The sequence below is a fragment of the Pollicipes pollicipes genome, unplaced genomic scaffold (genome assembly GCF_011947565.3).
Source record: "Pollicipes pollicipes isolate AB1234 unplaced genomic scaffold, Ppol_2.1 Scaffold_7241;HRSCAF=8664_pilon_pilon_pilon, whole genome shotgun sequence".
In the NCBI taxonomy this organism is placed as follows: Eukaryota; Metazoa; Arthropoda; class Thecostraca; order Pollicipedomorpha; family Pollicipedidae; genus Pollicipes; species Pollicipes pollicipes.
In genome coordinates this window covers 88,950-104,216 of record NW_023597040.1, presented here as the reverse complement: position 1 = coordinate 104,216, position 15,267 = coordinate 88,950, and the positions used below count along the sequence as shown (strand labels likewise).

The following is a 15,267-nucleotide window of genomic DNA, read 5'->3' as shown; positions in this document are numbered from 1 at the left end:
ACATGCATTGACAGTCCAGTCTATGAAAGAACTGTACCCGCAGTAAAGACCGTGCAATATGCCTCAACTCACGTCCATTTTGGGAGCCACATCAGGCCAATTTTGAGGGCTGGCCGGCTGGACAAAATGCATCGTCGATTTGAGCATGGGAAACTTTCGTTGCAGAGCTCGACCAGCCTTGGTTGGCGTTGACGGGCTGTGGTCCGTACCTCAGGTCGCAGGCAGACCTTGGTGGCGTTGACGGGCTGCGGTCCGTACCTCAGGTCGCAGGCAGACCTGGGTGACGTTGACGAGGCTGTGTTCCGTGCCGCAGGTCACAGGCAGACCTGGGTGACGCTGACGGGGCTGTGTTCCGTGCCGCAGGTCACAGGTGGTGCGGGAGGGGTGCATCACAGTGGCGTACCTCTCGCAGCAGCTGGGCCACCGTGTGGACCACGTCTGCCACTCGCTGCTACCCTACCTCATCGAGCTGATCCCCAACAGCGCCAAGGTTCGTCAGCGACCGCCCCGACCGTGCCGGCCATGGGGCCGTAAGCGATAGAACTGGAGACAAACGCGTGCCATGTTTGTGCTGAATGTTCAAATCCAGATATAAGGACACAAGGCAGAATCGAGGGGCGTCTCGCTGGGCCTATATCACAACTCGGCAGCGTGGCACTTCTTGTTTAGGTTCCGGCGCGCGTGTCATCAAGTGCTGGCCCACATATCCGTCAACGTCAGCGCTGCCCTCCAACCTGCACTCGCAGGCCGAGTGTCGCCTCCCCCGCCCCGGCCAGGTGACGCCTCCACTCACACGCCGAGTGTCGTGGATCTACCCTTCACTCCCCCCCCCCTCTCTCCAGGTGACGCCTCCACTCACACGCCGAGTGTCGTGGATCTACCCTTCACTCCCCCCCCCCCCCTCTCTCCAGGTGACGCCTCCACTCACACGCCGAGTGTCGTAGATCTACCCTTCACTCCCCCCCCCCTCTCCAGGTGACGCCTCCACTCACACGCCGAGTGTCGTAGATCTACCCTTCACTCCCCCCCCCCCCTCTCCAGCTGATGCCTCTACACGCAAGCCAAGTGTTGCCCCCCCCCCCCCTCCCGCCAGGTGTTGCCTCCACTCGCAGGCTGAGTGTTGCAGACCCACCCTCTCACCTCATCCCACCTGACCTGACCTTGTCGCCTCACCCCCTCCTCCTCTTCCTGCAGGTGATGTCGACCTCGGGCGTGGTGGCGATCCGCTTCATCATCCAGAACACGCACTACGCCAAGCTGGTGCCGGTCGTGACCGACCAGATGACGAGCAAGGCGCGCGAGATCCGGCGCGCCTGCAGCGAGTTCCTCGAGCAGATGATCACCAGCTGGCCCACCCAGGTGCTGGAGAAGCACGTGGCCGCCGTGCAGGAGGCGATACGGCGCGGCGTCGGCGACGCGGACAACGAAGTGCGCGCCATCAGCCGCAGGTGGGAGCGCGGGGCCGGGGAGGGACGGGCTTCTACGTGCTGCTGACGCCCACGGCGGCGTGCTTTGAGGCGCTGGAAATGTTGTTTGCACTGACGTCGCCTGTTGCCCATTTTCCGCCTGAATTGTGTCGTTTTCGCGTGGAGTGAGCCTTCTGGTGCGGGCTGGTGGTCTTGATGTATTGGCTTCATCTTAAATATCTTTTTTTTAACCGGAGCGGGTCTGGTTTGGGTCAGACGCCTGCGTCATGCGGCCACCGCTTCGGGCGCTGGTCATGCGGGGGCCGCAACCGCTTCTGCCTCAGCCCGTCTGGACGCGGGCACACCCGCTGCCTGTGTGCCTGTGCTGACCAGTCGGGGCTGTGGCCAGGGCGTACTGGGGATTCGCCGACCACTTCAAGGAGCAGGCGGACTCGCTGCTCAACTCGCTGGACGCGCAGCACAAGAAGACGCTAGCCGGCGAGATGAGCAAGTCTGGCAGCAACAACTCGCTCACTGCGCCGGGTGAGTGAACGCCGGAATAGAGCTGAAGCCACGTCGCGCGGTGGGGAAGTGGTGTAACGTAGGGAGATGGTGCTGCCGCGCCAGCGGCGTAACGTCACACTCTCGGACAAACTGTAGTGTGATGGCCTGTGCTGACCAGAGCCGCTCTGTCCTCGGCAGTGTCAGGTCGCAGCGCGCTGGGCTCGCGCTCGCGCACCTCGTCCCGCTCCGGCAGCCAGGAGAACCTCAGCCGGACGGGCTCGATCTCGCGCCGCTCGGCCATCCCGCTGGCCAGCCCGGCCGGCCGACACGAGCGCGGTACGGTGCACGGCCGCGGCCGGCGGCGGCGCTGCCATGTGGCGTCACGGTCCCCAGCGGCCGCCTGCGGTCGGGACAGCTCCCGTGTTTCTGTCTGGCTGCTGATCGGGCTGATCGATTGCTGGTGCGCAGGGCTCGCCGGCCATTGCGGTCGTTGTGTGTCCGCTGCTGCTCGCCGCTGCTTCTAGCGAGCCGCGCGAGGCTCCTTGTACACGCAGCCCCTATGGTGAGCAGCTCCGCCTGTCTGTCCCGTCTGCCGCGTCCCCACACCCACCGGCTCAGTCGCCACTCCCCCGTTCGAGGGACAGACAGAGTTAGAGAGGGAGAGAGAAAGAGAGCGCGCGTGTCAGCGGTGTCCGCGGCCCGCAGGCGAGTCGCCGTCGCAGTCGTCGCTCCGCTCCACGTCGGCCATCGACCTGCAGGCGGCGCAGCGGGCCCGCGCGCGCGCCCAGTACGCCGCCGCACAGCGCATGCGCGTCGGCTCCGGCGTCAGTCTGCGTGAGTACCGCCGGGGCCCGGCCGCCGCCGGCGGACGCGGGGCCGACAGACTCTGGAGTGTTGACCTCGAGGGTGGAGGCCCAGAGGGGGTCGGGAGGAGGGGCCGAGCTCAGAGGCGGTCGCGAGGTGATCCCGGGCTCAGAGGGGTCGCGAAGAGAGCTCGGGCTCTGAGTGGTCGGGAGGAATGCTCGGGCTTAGATAAAGTCTGGAGAAGAGCCCGAGATCAGAGGGGGTGGGGAGGAAAGCCCAGACTCAGAGTGGTCGGGAGGAGAGCCTGGGCTCAGAGGGGGTCGGGAGGAGAGTCCGGGCTCAGATAGAGTCAGGAGGAGAGCCCGAGGTCAGAGTGGTCGGGAGGAGAGCCCGGGCACGGAGGGGATCGGGAGGAGAACCCTGGCTCCGGCCCGTTGGGTGGGAGATGTGGCCGGAGTCCGGCTCCCCGCTGCTGCAGAGGGCGGCGTCATATTGTGCAGCCCGACCAAAGCAATCTCGCGAAATTTCTGAGCGACAGCCAGCAGGGAGGCCACCCTGTGCTGGCGCCGTGCGCATCCTTATCTGCTGATTCTATCCGCCTCAATCGAGATGCTGCCGTCCTTGCCCCAATTCGATAAAGCGGCGGCCTTGTGTCGCCTGAGCACATGAGTTTCGTAAACAATGTTGTGATGCGCACTTGGCTTTAGACGGAATTGGCCGTTTGCTCTCGTTTACCCGTTTACTTTTTTGTGAAGATCGAGGGTCCACGTGAGCCGTACCGATCTTTTAATAAAGATGTTGAGTGTCGCTGGCCGTCTGGGTGCCGTGACAATCCATGCATCTGTTTCTCGCTGCCGGGATTGTTAGGCGACAGCGGCAGCAAGGACGGTGGGTGCGCGAAACGTGTATGCATGGTGTATCGAATGTTCATGTGAGCTGGTGTCGCGTACGGCTTGCACGCAACGTTACAAGAGCGCTCATGTTTGTGTCTGCCCGGTGTATGAGGATGATGCGGGCCTTGGGATGTTGCGACTATCCGCCCAATTAGTACCCATCCGGCATTGCAAGTACGCGCTCTGCATGAGCTACCAGTGCTTGGCACCTCCAGCCGTTTTCGGCTGGCTCCTTGCACTCGCAGAACACAGGTTGTAGTAGCTATGCTGTAGCTGTAGTGCGATGTGGCGAACGCTTCTGGAGGAATTCCCTCGGCACGACGCCTGGCCTGAACGTCCGAGCCACTCGTTGTCAGCTGGTACTGCTGACTTGACGGCTGGACCGGCCGCCTCCAGCCTGTTCAGTGTCGTGTCGTCTCGCTTGCGTCCGCCGGGGCGAGCCGGCGGCGACGTCAACGCGCGCGCCTGACCGCGACGCGGCGCGTCTGTCCACCAGCTCGGCCGCGTAGGCTGTCGGCCGCCACGCCGCCGCCGCGCGGTCCGCCTCCTGTCGGCGCCTCGCCGGACGCCGCCCGCACGCCCCGCACCCGCTCGCGCTCCGGCGTGACGCAGAGTCAGCGTGAGTACCGGGCCGCGCTGATCGGCGGCACCCCGCGGTCTGATATCACGCAGAGAGCTCGCGTCCCGACGTGACGCAGTCAGCGTGAGTACCGGGCCGCGCTGATCGGCGGCACCCCGCGCGCTGATGTCACACAAACAGCTCCAGGCCAGGCCCCGCCTGTCCTGAGGCTCAAGAGTCCCAGTCCGCACGTAGGGTTTCATCGATGCACAGGTACCGTTATGGCCACATAGGTCGTTTCAGCACGATTCGTGTACTCTGTGAGTGCTCCTCGCGCGTTGGCAGCATGCCAGGCTGGCTGTGCTCAGTCGGGACTCTCGGTGTGAGCCAGAGCCGCGTGTTGGAGCATGCCGTGTCGGGTACGTTTTACCTGTCAGTGCATTTTGTCGGTTGGCGCCTTGCGCCACCCGAAAGGCTCGTTTTCCCCGTTACTTTAGTCGGGCATGGAAAGTAAGTTTCCGGAATAGTACAGCAGACGACTCCCGTATTTGTGGCTCCATGCCGCAAGCATGTTGCCAAGTGGGAAGAACGCCGATGTATCCAGACGGCGGACGCTGTGTGTGCCGCATCTCACCTTTGGTGCGTCTCCGTACCCCCTGGTCTGACCTGACCTGACCTCGGCAGCGGGCAGCCGGAGCGGCTCGCCATCCTCCCGGCTCAGCTACGCCACCTACACGACGGCGGCGGCGTCCCCGGTCGACTCGCAGACGCTGGGCCGGCGGCGGCGGCGCTCCGGCATACCACGCTCGACGGGCACCTCGCGCGAGCCGTCGCCGCACCGGGCGGCCGCCACCGGGCCCGGCGCCGCCGCACTGCGCGCCAGGTGAGCGGCCGAGACTGGAGGCTAGAGAGACTGGAGGCAGGGCGCCAGCGGCGGGCGGCGGAGGGGAGGCTGGGTGTCAGCAGCGGACGGCGGAGGGGAGGCTGGGTGGCAGCGCCGGGCGGCGGAGGGGAGCCAGGGTGACAGCGGCGGAGAGGTGGCTGGGTGTCAGCAGCGGGCGGCGGAGGGGAGGCTGGGTGTCAGCAACGGACGGCGGAGGGAGGCTGGGTGTCAGCAGCGGGCGGCGGAGGGAGGCTGGGTGTCAGCAGCGGACGGCGGAGGGAAGGCTGGGTGACAGCGCCGGGCGGCGGAGGGGAGGCCGGGTGTCAGCAGCGGGCGGCGGAGGGGAGCCAGGGTGACAGCGGCGGAGAGGTGGCTGGGTGTCAGCAGCGGGCGGCGGAGGGGAGGCTGGGTGTCAGCAACGGACGGCGGAGGGAGGCTGGGTGTCAGCAGCGGGCGGCGGAGGGAGGCTGGGTGTTAGCAGCGGACGGCGGAGGGAAGGCTGGGTGACAGCGCCGGGCGGCGGAGGGGAGCCAGGATGACAGCGCCAGGCGGCGGAGAGGAGGTTGGGTGTCAGCAGCGGGTGGCGGAGGGAGGCTGGGTGTCAGCAGCAGGCGGCGGAGGGAGGCTGGGTGTCTCCAACGGGCGGCGGGCGGCGGAGGGGAGGCGAGCTGTCAGCGGCAGGCGGTGGGCGGCAGGGTGGGGTGGGGGGGGGGGGGGGGGGGGGGCAGGATGTCAGTGGCGGACGGCGGAGGGGAGACGGGACGTTAGCTGGCGGTGGCCGCTGCCCAGGTGCGGGCGCCGTGCAGTCGCGGGACTAGGCTGCCGCCAAGCGGGCTGGGGAGCGTGCTGTGCCCGCGGCACAGCGATGGCCGTCAGGCATGACGCCGATTACAGCACTCGACGGTCAGCTTACGGCTGTGGGCTGATTGTTCAGACAGCCTGTTGCTCACAGGATGCCCCAATTGGCTCAATTTGTATGCTGCAGTCACGTGTGCATGGGGTCTGCGACCCTCAGTGGCCGTACGAAGGCCGGTTTTTCCATCAGCGGCCTCGGGCGGATGGGATGAGGCACGTCTGATGACTCTGTTTATGTATTGGGTCTGCACGGCGTGGCTGCTAGGCTTTTTGATATTCCGACGCGACTTCACGCTTCGAAAGACGTAGGTAGTTCTATATGCCATTCACTCCGCCTGGTAAATACCGTTAGCCGGCGTCCGCTGTAGTCGGCCTGGGTGGCGCGTTGATGACCGACCTGCCGCCCCCCGGCTGGAGGCGTGACCCGTCCTCTGTCGGCAGGCCGTCGACAGGCGGCTGGGCCGGCCTGGGTGGCACCGGTCGGCCCGGCATGAGTCACAAGATCCTGCAGCAGAGCCGCGACGCCGAGTCTGCGCTGGCCGACGCGCTGGTGAGGCTCGCCCGCTGCCTCCGCCGCCGGCCCGGCCGGGTCCCGGCTGACCCGCACACCGGCCGAGGACAGACTCTGGGCCCTGCGGCGTCTGTTTGACAACTGTTACGGAGGTTGCGCCTCGCGAGCTGGCCGGCAGAGGCGTTCGTTGGGGAACGCTCTGTACCTGCGTCTCGGTCAGGGGCGCACCATGTACGTTTGTCACAGCGGTGCTGTGGCTATGTTCTGTCACATCCGTCAAAGCCCAGCACTCAGCTGCAGAGCATTTCTCTCGTCGCACTGTTGGGGCATCACGGTTCCTGTCCTTGGTTGTGATGAAACGGTCCGCTTGTCAGTCTCTTGGCCCTGGCCCTGTCCCTGTCGCTGTCCCTGTCTGTCTGTCGCTTTCCCTGTCCCTGTCCGTGTCCGTGTCCGTTTCCGTGTCCGTGTCCGTGTCCGTGTCCGTGTCCGGGTCCCAGTCCATTTCCCCTCCCCCGTTCCCCGCTGACTGACGGGCGGCCATGTGTCCGCAGGCGACGACGCGCTCCCGGCCGGCCCGCTCCTGTGACGACCGTTCGGACGAGAGCGAGACGAGCAGCGTCTGCTCGGAGCGCTCTTACGACTCGGCACACCGACGCGATGTGAGTAGCGCGTGCTCCCCTCGCTCTCTCCGCCCGCTGGCGCTACCCTCACCCGGGCCCCATCTCTGCATGTTCTCTCCGCCCCACTCGCCCCCATTGCTTCCGTTTCTCTCGTCCGGGCTCGCCATGCTCTCACTCTCACCTCTCTCGCTCTCGCCGTCCCCCACGCGCTCTCCCTCGTCTCGCTGTCCGTGTCGTTTGTGCGCGCTCCGAGCTCTCCCCGTGCTGGCGGCGGGGCGTCTCGCGCAGAGTCGGACCGGCCGCGGCCGATCGATCACTGGACCTCTGAGAGGCAGCTGGGCGGTGCTGACCTCCCTCTGTCCTTCCGTCCAGCTCTGCCTCGTGCTGACCTTATTAAGGGACGGGAGGGGAGGGGCGATCGACCAGGCCGTGCTGGGCTTCCCGGGCTCGGCTTGCTCCGCACCGAATGTCTGTCTGGGACTGGGGCTTCCAGAGCCGGCGGACGGTTGGTTGTTGTCATGGAGGCGAGTTGCTAGTCTTAACGCGATGGTTTTTGTTTTTGTCGTCGGGTTGTGCCGTTTGCTGAGCCTGACTCCGTCAGGTATTAGCGCCTGCTGATGTGAGCATCTTACATCGTGCAATGTTTTGCGTCTGAATGTGTCGCCACCCATCCGCGTGGTCTTACCGGCTCACCCACCGTTTGTAGAGGAAGTCCTCGCCCGCTGTATTGCGTCCTCTGGCCGATCTCGGCCGGACCGAAACGCTGCGTCTCTCGTATGACGCGGGTGTGTCCGTTGTCGGTGTGTCGTGTGTCGGAGGTCCGCTGTCGGGAGTCTGTGTGCCGACGCCTGACCGTGTCTCGTCTGCCTCCCGGCGCGGCGTCGGCAGTACGCCGGCGGCTGGTCCGGGGTGCCTTACGGCCAGCAGTCCAACCGACTGCGCAGCGTGCGCGAGCCCAGCGGACGGGTACGTACCCCTGCCTCGGACCCCCGGCCCCCAGTCCGCCGACCCCCGCCTCTTTCAGCGTGGCGGGACCCGCCTGCGTTGGACAGGTCACAGAACGTCACACCGTGAGACAACTCGCCAGGCTCATCGCGTTGTCAGTGGCTGCTGCGTAACGGCGTGTCATGTGCCGACAGCACCATCTCGCGGATCGTGAAGTCTGCCGTCGCGCTCGCATGTTGACCCGCGCCGCGATGCCCCGTGCTCCCCATGACCAGAGCGCCGGCCCTCCGCGGACCCGGCGAGCGGTACGAGACGCGCGCGCACGGGCGGCGAGCCGGCCAGCTCGGCTCATCCCCGGCCGTCTCCGCCCCGCAGGACGTCAGTGAAGTGATCAACCTGATCGCGTCGACCGAGTGGTCGGACCGCAAGGAGGGCCTGCTTTCGTTCCGCACCGTGCTGCGGTCTAACCGCATGCTGACCGCCTCCGAGCTGCATCGCGTCACCGAGCTCTTCACCAAGATGTTCATGGACACGCACACCAAGGTGGGCTCCCAGCGGCCGGCCGCGCGTCTGGGGCGCACGCGCTGACGGGTCGAGCTGGCGCAGTTGGTGGTTCAGGGAAGTGGAAGCGACGAGCGTGCCTTTGTGAACAGCATGCTCCCCTGTACGGAGACGCACAAAGTGGAGTTTTTTCGTTCATTTTGCCGTTTCTCCCGTCTTAAGTTATTTGTGGCCACGTCGGTGTTTGCCCATACTTCGTTCCCGTTCCGTTACCATGCTGCTGTTAATGTCAGATACTTGTCTTCCTTGTCCATGCCTTCCTCCCCCGTGCCGCGTGGGCCCTGCGCATCATCATGCGGTCTGTGTGCCGTCGCAGGTGTTCAGCATCTTCCTGGAGGCGGTGCAGGAGCTGGTGGTGCAGCACCACGACGACCTGGCCGATTGGCTGTACATCCTGATCACGCGGCTGCTGAACAAGCTGGGCGCCGACCTGCTCGGCTCGGTGGTGCAGAAGCTGGAGCGCACGCTCGACACAGTCAGGTGGGCGGCGCTCTGTGTGTTCGCACGGCCCGGCGCGGCCCGGCACGGCCCTGTGCGGCCCGGTGCGGCCCTGTGCGGCCCGGCGCGGCCCGGTGCGGCCCGACGCGGCCCGGCACGGCCCTGTGCGGCCGGCGGCGGCGTGCTGCGGCTGCTTGGTGGTTTGGCCGCCGCCAGGGGTGGTGGAAACGGCAGGGATGTGGTGTGATGCGCGGCAGAGCGTCTGCGTCGTCGGTGGATCGTTATGCTGCTCAGTGGCATCAGCTTCAACCCGCCACCATTGTGATAAATTGGGCGTCGTACTGATTTGGGGACGGACAATCTTCTTCGGCCAAAAGCATGCTTGCACAACTCACCGATGACACTCAGTGTGCTTCGCCGATGCTGCTGCATGACAACTGCCACGCCCGGAGACTGGAGACAGCCAGACAGACATATACAGTGACAGCTCGGGTCTGACGTGGACCGGCGGTCGCAGGGTGTCATTTCCGGCCGGCATGCAGCTGCGCTGCCTGTGCCGCTTCCTGCTGGACCAGACGCAGACGCCCAACACGAAAGTGAAGGCGGCCACGCTGCGGTACCTGCGCGCCCTGCTCGAGAGCATGGACCCGGCGGAGTTCGCTGTCGACGCTGACCTGCCGCTGGCCGTCACCAAGGTACGGGCTGGTCGCGAGGCGCGGACACTGCTGCTGGCCGTCGCCGAGGCACGGGCTGGTCGCTGGGTGTCGCTGAGGCGCGGAAACTGCTGCTGACTGCCGATAGGGTACGGAGCGTGGCAGGGACTGTCGCTAACGTACGGGATGTGACAGGGGCTGTCGGTAGGGTACGGAATATGACAGGGACTGTCGCTAGGATACGGAATATGACCGGGATTGTCGCTATGGTACGGGACTTCACAGAGACTGTCGTTAGGGTATGGGACATGACAGGAACTTTCGCTAGGGTACGGGGCATGACGGGCTATCGCTAGGGTACGGGATGGGACAGCGGCTGTCGCTAGGGTACGGGGCATGACAGGGGCTATCGCTGGGGTACGGGATGTGACAGGGGCTGTCGCTAGGGTACGGGGCTTGACAGGGGCTATCGCTAGGGTACGAGATGTGACAGGGGCTGCCGCTAGGGTACGGGAAAGTGACACCGGCATTTCGGCAGTTCCACCTTGCGGAGCATTTCAGCATTTCGGTAGCTCCACATTTAACCACCAGGAGCACTGGCGGCTCCTCGTGGTTAAATGTGTCACTGGGCTGGGTGGTGTACAGCGCCCTGACCGGAGTGGCTTACTGTCGGCAGATCATCGGCTGGACGAGCGACCAGAAGTCGGTGGAGACACGCAACGGTGCCAAAGCAGTGATCGTAGCCATGTTCGACCTGAACACAGCCGAGTTCACTATGCTTCTGTCGCAGCTATCCAAGATGTACCAGGTGAGGTGGAACGGCTGGGGCTACGGGCCAGTAGTATTCTCCCTCCAAGTAACAGAGGGTGGTCGGCATGTCCACTGATGGCAGCGTTTGACTCACCACGGCTGGCTGCTGTCAAGCCTCAGGCTCTACGTCGTCGCGCAACCCGTACCTGCGAACGTCCACGGCTTGCCAAGCCTCAGATTCTGTCCGCGTAATCCGCGCTTGCGAACGTTTGCGCCGCCCCACCTCTGACGCGGCTGCCTCGGCCAGGACACGGCGTCCGACATCATGCAGCAGCACATGCGGCGGCGGGCCAGCGTGGACCAATCGGCGGCGCTGATGCGCGCCCGCTCGCCCTGCTCGTCCAATGGCGGCTCGCCGGGCCCGCGCGGTCCCGCGCGGCCGCGCCTGGCGCCCAGCGACGCGGAGAACCTCCATCCGGAGGAGATTAGCAGGTGGGCGGCTGGAGCGGAGGGCGCCGGCCTGGGCGCGTTTCGGAGGGCGTGCTTATGTCATCGCCCATCCTGCTCAGCTTGGGGTATGTAAATATTTGATGCACCCTGAAGCAGTAATACACAAACAATGGTTAGCGGGAAAGCTGATATCAGCCAGTTGGGTTGGGCTGGTTGGGTTAGCGGTCCTCTCGGTTAGCCTCGCCCACCTATTGTTCGCGTGGACCACCTGTAGCCACCAGCAGAGGCAGGGAGCAGCAGGTGCTGTCCCCGCCGAATTGGCCACTTCCACGCCTCTCATTGGTATTGAGCGTTTGCCCGCAGGTATGCGGCCCCAGCCCCATCCAGGCTATGGAGGCCCGCCGACTCGCCGGTCTCGTACCGCCTCCTCTCGCCCTCGTCACCCCTGGCCCTTTGTATTGCTGACCCGGGGTCTTGCACCGCCTCCTCTCACCCTTCGCCACCCTGGCTCTCCGTATCGCTGACCCGAAGTCTTGTACTGCCCCCTCTCACGACCCGCCACCCCTGACCCTCCGTACCGCTAACCCGGGGTCATGTACCGCCTCCCCCCACCTTTCGCCACCCTAACTCTCTGTACTGCCCAGGTCGCTGCGCCGCGGTCCGGCCGAGATACCGGGCGGCGGCCTGGACGGCCCGGACGGTACGAAGCGAGAGCGCGACTCGACGTCGCAGGACTCGGGTATCAGCCAGATGTCGCTGCCGCTGGAGCGACGCGGCTCGCCGGCCGGCCGGCCGCCCGCCGCCGGCGAGCCGCCGGCCGACGAGCAAGGCGCTCGTGGCGTCGGTGCGCGCCGAGCTGAACGTGGAGCGGCCGCCGGAGCCGGCGGCGCCCGAGCGGCGCGCCGCCCTCATCACCGTCTGCCGGCTGGCGAAGCTGGGCTCCGAGCGGCTCTGGAGCGAGCACTTCAGGTGAGAAGGCGGCACCCGCACCCGCCGGCATCCGGACCGAGGCGGTCCACAGCTGGCTGGGGAACTGAAAACGGACCGAGGCGGTCCACAGCTGGCTGGGAAGCTGAGGACGGACTTAGGCCGTCCACGGCTGGCTGGGGAGCCGGGGACGAACCGAGGCGGTCCACAGCTGGCCGGGGAGCCGGGGACGGACCGAGGCGGTCCACAGCTGGCCGGGAGCCGGGGACGGACCGAGGCGGGTCCACAGCTGGCCGGAGAGCTGGGGACGGACCGAGGCGGTCCACAGCTGGCCGGAGAGCCGGGGACGGACCGAGGCGGTCCACAGCTGGCCGGAGAGCCGGGGACGGACCGAGGGCGGTCCACAGCTGGCTGGGGAAGCTGGGGACGGAGGACCGAGGCGGTCCACAGCTGGCCGGGGGAGCTGGGGACGGACCGAGGCGGTCACAGCTGGCTGAGGAAGCCGGGGACGGACCGAGGCGGTCCACAGCTGGCCGGGAGCTGGGGACGGAACCGAGGCGGTCACAGCTGGCCGGGGAGCCCGGGGAACGGACCGAGCGGTCCACAGCTGGCTGAAAGCCGAGGACAGACCGAGGCCGTCAGTAGCTGGCTGGGGAGCCGGGCAGGTGGGCGGCTGATGGAGGGACGGCCGTACAGTTTTCATGCGTCGTTTGGTGCCTTTAACGCAGTATTGTTGCAAGTCATTTCTTGAGCGCCGCGTGGCCCGCATTAGGTGTAAGCAGCCATCACGAGTTGCAATCTTTGGAAGCCGGTTGTGATAAATGTGTGCTCTTTTGAGCTACGTGGCGTGGTGCGGTCCTTTCTCCATGCGAGGTCCTTGCTGTTCGCTGTCTTTTTCCCACCACTGCTCGTCCATTACAATCCCGTTCTGTTCTCCCGAATATCCACCTTGGTTGCGTCTAGCTATAGTGCGTTTTGCTGTCTACTGTGTTCAGAATACCCGCAATGTGTCCCTTCGTCGTACTGTCCTGTCTCATCCGGTCTTTGGCTCCGAGCGCCCCGGCCACGTCCCTGACCGCCGTCTGACGACAGGTATCTGCTGCGGCCGCTGCTGGACACGCTGCGCGACGGCGCCGGGCCGGCGCGCGAGCTCGTGCTCTCGGCCTTCACCGAGATGCTGCGTCGCGACTGCGTGGCGCCGCTCTTCCACCCGTACATCGAGCTGGTGTTCGTGCGCGTGCTGGACGCGCACTGTGAGCCGAGCGAGCGGGACGTGGTGCGCGCTGCCGAGCAGTGCGCCGCCGCCATGGCCGGGCGCCTGCCGCCCGACAGCGTGGTGCGCGTGTTGAACGGCCTGGTGCAGACGGGCCGCTACCCGGTCAACCAGGCGGCCATCAAGACTCTGACGCGTCTGGTGGAGCAGCACAACCGCGAGCTAGTGCTCGGCTTCCTGCCCGAGATCATGCCCAGCCTGCTGAAGGTGACGCGGGTGGGGGTGGGCGCTGGAAGGGGACGGAAGGACGAGGGGTTGATGGGCCGGGTGTGCTGAGGTGGGTGCGACGTTACCTATGGCGTGGTCTTGTTTTCATTTGCCCGGTGCCTGGTCGAGTTTATGCGCGCAGTGTGGGCTTGGACTTGTACCGTTCGCTCGAGTTGCTGTTGTCTGGCCTTCACGCTGACCTTCAGCAGCGGGCTGTCATTGGGCGGATGGTCTGCACTCTTCTGTCAGACACCGAGTCTGTATTCCCCGCTGCCCACTGACGGTGCCTCCCGTCGCAGGCGTACGACAACAGCGAGTCGTCGGTGCGCAAGGCGGCCGTGTTCTGCATGGTCACCATCCACACGCTGTGCGGCGAGGAGGCCATGCAGCCCCACCTCGCCTCCCTCAACGCCACCAAGATGAAGCTGCTCAGCCTGTACATCAAGCGGTCTCAGGGCTCGCTCGAGTCGCCCACCGGCCAGCCCGGCTCGCCCAAGTAGCGGCTGGCCGCCGCGCCGGGGCGCGCATGGCGCGGGTCAGCGCGCGGTGAGCGCACGTCTGCCATAGCGGGTATGAGCGGAGGTACGGCGCCGGTGTGCGCTGGAGCGCCGGGCGGCCGCTGGTCGCCGCAGCAGCGTCGGCGAGGCGCCGGCGTGGTGTTGTCATTCCGAAGGCGCTTCGTGCGCGTGAACTGACGTACATTCCTGGGAGGACATTCCCGGCGGAGATTTGTTACACGGCTGTGTGTTCTAACTCACACATGACACCGTGGGCCCACTCGGCTGTGTGTTCTAACCCACACATGACACATGGGGGCCCTTCGAGAGCCACACGGCGTGTCGGTGTGTGGCGGGAGCGTTCCATTCCACGCATGATAGCTTGGCACCGCGTCGCCGTCCGCTCCAGCGATGGCTGACGAGACATGTGCGTGTGCTGGGGCAGGCGCTGACCCGTTGTTCGTAGTAGGCGGGTGTCTGCGTGCGAGGCAGCTTCCTGTGCAGCTGGGAACTGCTGGCTTACTCGTTAACGTTGCTGTGCGACTTTGCCACGGCCTGACACGCTTTCGATGATCCCGTAATGCTGGACAGGTGGAAGTTATGCGAATGGAAGAAGGAAGTGTGGATAGCGAACACGAACGTGTGAGCGCGCCATTGTGAGTATGCAATCCGACGGTGGTGTTTCGGACAGTGTTTGAGAGAGGCGCAGGATGGGGCGGGAGTTATGACGGTGGCGCGCCCTCAACTGACTGTGATGGCACCCGTCCAGGCGCGCGGCGCGGTCGTGCTGGCCGAGGGCGCCGACGCACAGGGTGGCCTTGACATATCAGCTGACAGGGTCAGTTGATGCGCCGGCTCGGTGTGAGGGGTCGTGCCCGACCCCGACAGGCAGCATTGTCGCAGACGTGGAGCGCTACATCTGCTGATCGAAGCACTCGATCGTTATGACTACCCCTTTTCAATGAGCTAAGCTATGTAGCGGACCCGAATGGACTAATAATAAACACCGAATGCCCACTCGCCGGTTTCTCCCATGAGTGGGAAGCAGTCGACAGTTTTGGCTGTGCAGCGCTTTGGACCGTTGACGAACGCTCCGGACGTACATCGCCCCTCGCCCGCCGAGAGCAAACACACGGATACGCCCAGCTAAGCCGGTGAGAGGCGCGATGGAAATGCAAGTTTGGAGTATTATGAAAATAGATCAGTATAACAAACTGTCGGCGGGCCTCAGCCGTGCTCCGCGCAGGTTAGCCGGCCACGAATCGCAGAGAAAGAGGGAGATACGCGGCGGATCGGGCAGATAAGTGGTGCACATTTGCAAAGCAGCTCGAGTTATTTGCTAACCGAGAGCATTTCATAAGAGATCGTCACCTATAATTATTTGGCCCGCTGGTTTACACGGTCCTCACTGTCTAAAGAGCGAGACCCGCATCGATAATAGAACTAGTAAAGTTGTAATGCTACATTTGCTTAAAAGCTTGCCATACTTCCGTGATTATATGCAAACGATGACGACGCATGAGAACCTCCC

At 65.1% G+C, this 15,267-nt stretch overlaps 1 protein-coding gene across 1 annotated transcript in view; it reads left to right on the top strand.

Moving 5' to 3' along the window:
• LOC119110843 (CLIP-associating protein 2) overlaps positions 1-14,756 on the top strand; it is a 45,393-nt gene extending 30,637 nt beyond the window's left edge. Inside the window, exons 7-25 of the mRNA XM_037234721.1 lie at positions 364-490; positions 1,195-1,448; positions 1,816-1,949; positions 2,109-2,246; positions 2,616-2,976; positions 4,220-4,226; positions 5,021-5,049; positions 6,346-6,454; positions 6,967-7,074; positions 7,924-8,001; positions 8,356-8,523; positions 8,858-9,021; positions 9,497-9,674; positions 10,309-10,440; positions 10,690-10,874; positions 11,477-11,599; positions 11,658-11,801; positions 12,852-13,239; positions 13,539-14,756. Coding sequence (XP_037090616.1) covers positions 364-490; positions 1,195-1,448; positions 1,816-1,949; positions 2,109-2,246; positions 2,616-2,976; positions 4,220-4,226; positions 5,021-5,049; positions 6,346-6,454; positions 6,967-7,074; positions 7,924-8,001; positions 8,356-8,523; positions 8,858-9,021; positions 9,497-9,674; positions 10,309-10,440; positions 10,690-10,874; positions 11,477-11,599; positions 11,658-11,801; positions 12,852-13,239; positions 13,539-13,739 — 3,028 coding nt within the window. The 3' untranslated portion in view covers positions 13,740-14,756. The remainder of the gene's footprint in view (positions 1-363; positions 491-1,194; positions 1,449-1,815; positions 1,950-2,108; positions 2,247-2,615; positions 2,977-4,219; positions 4,227-5,020; positions 5,050-6,345; positions 6,455-6,966; positions 7,075-7,923; positions 8,002-8,355; positions 8,524-8,857; positions 9,022-9,496; positions 9,675-10,308; positions 10,441-10,689; positions 10,875-11,476; positions 11,600-11,657; positions 11,802-12,851; positions 13,240-13,538) is intronic.
• Positions 14,757-15,267: the final 511 nt, after the last annotated feature.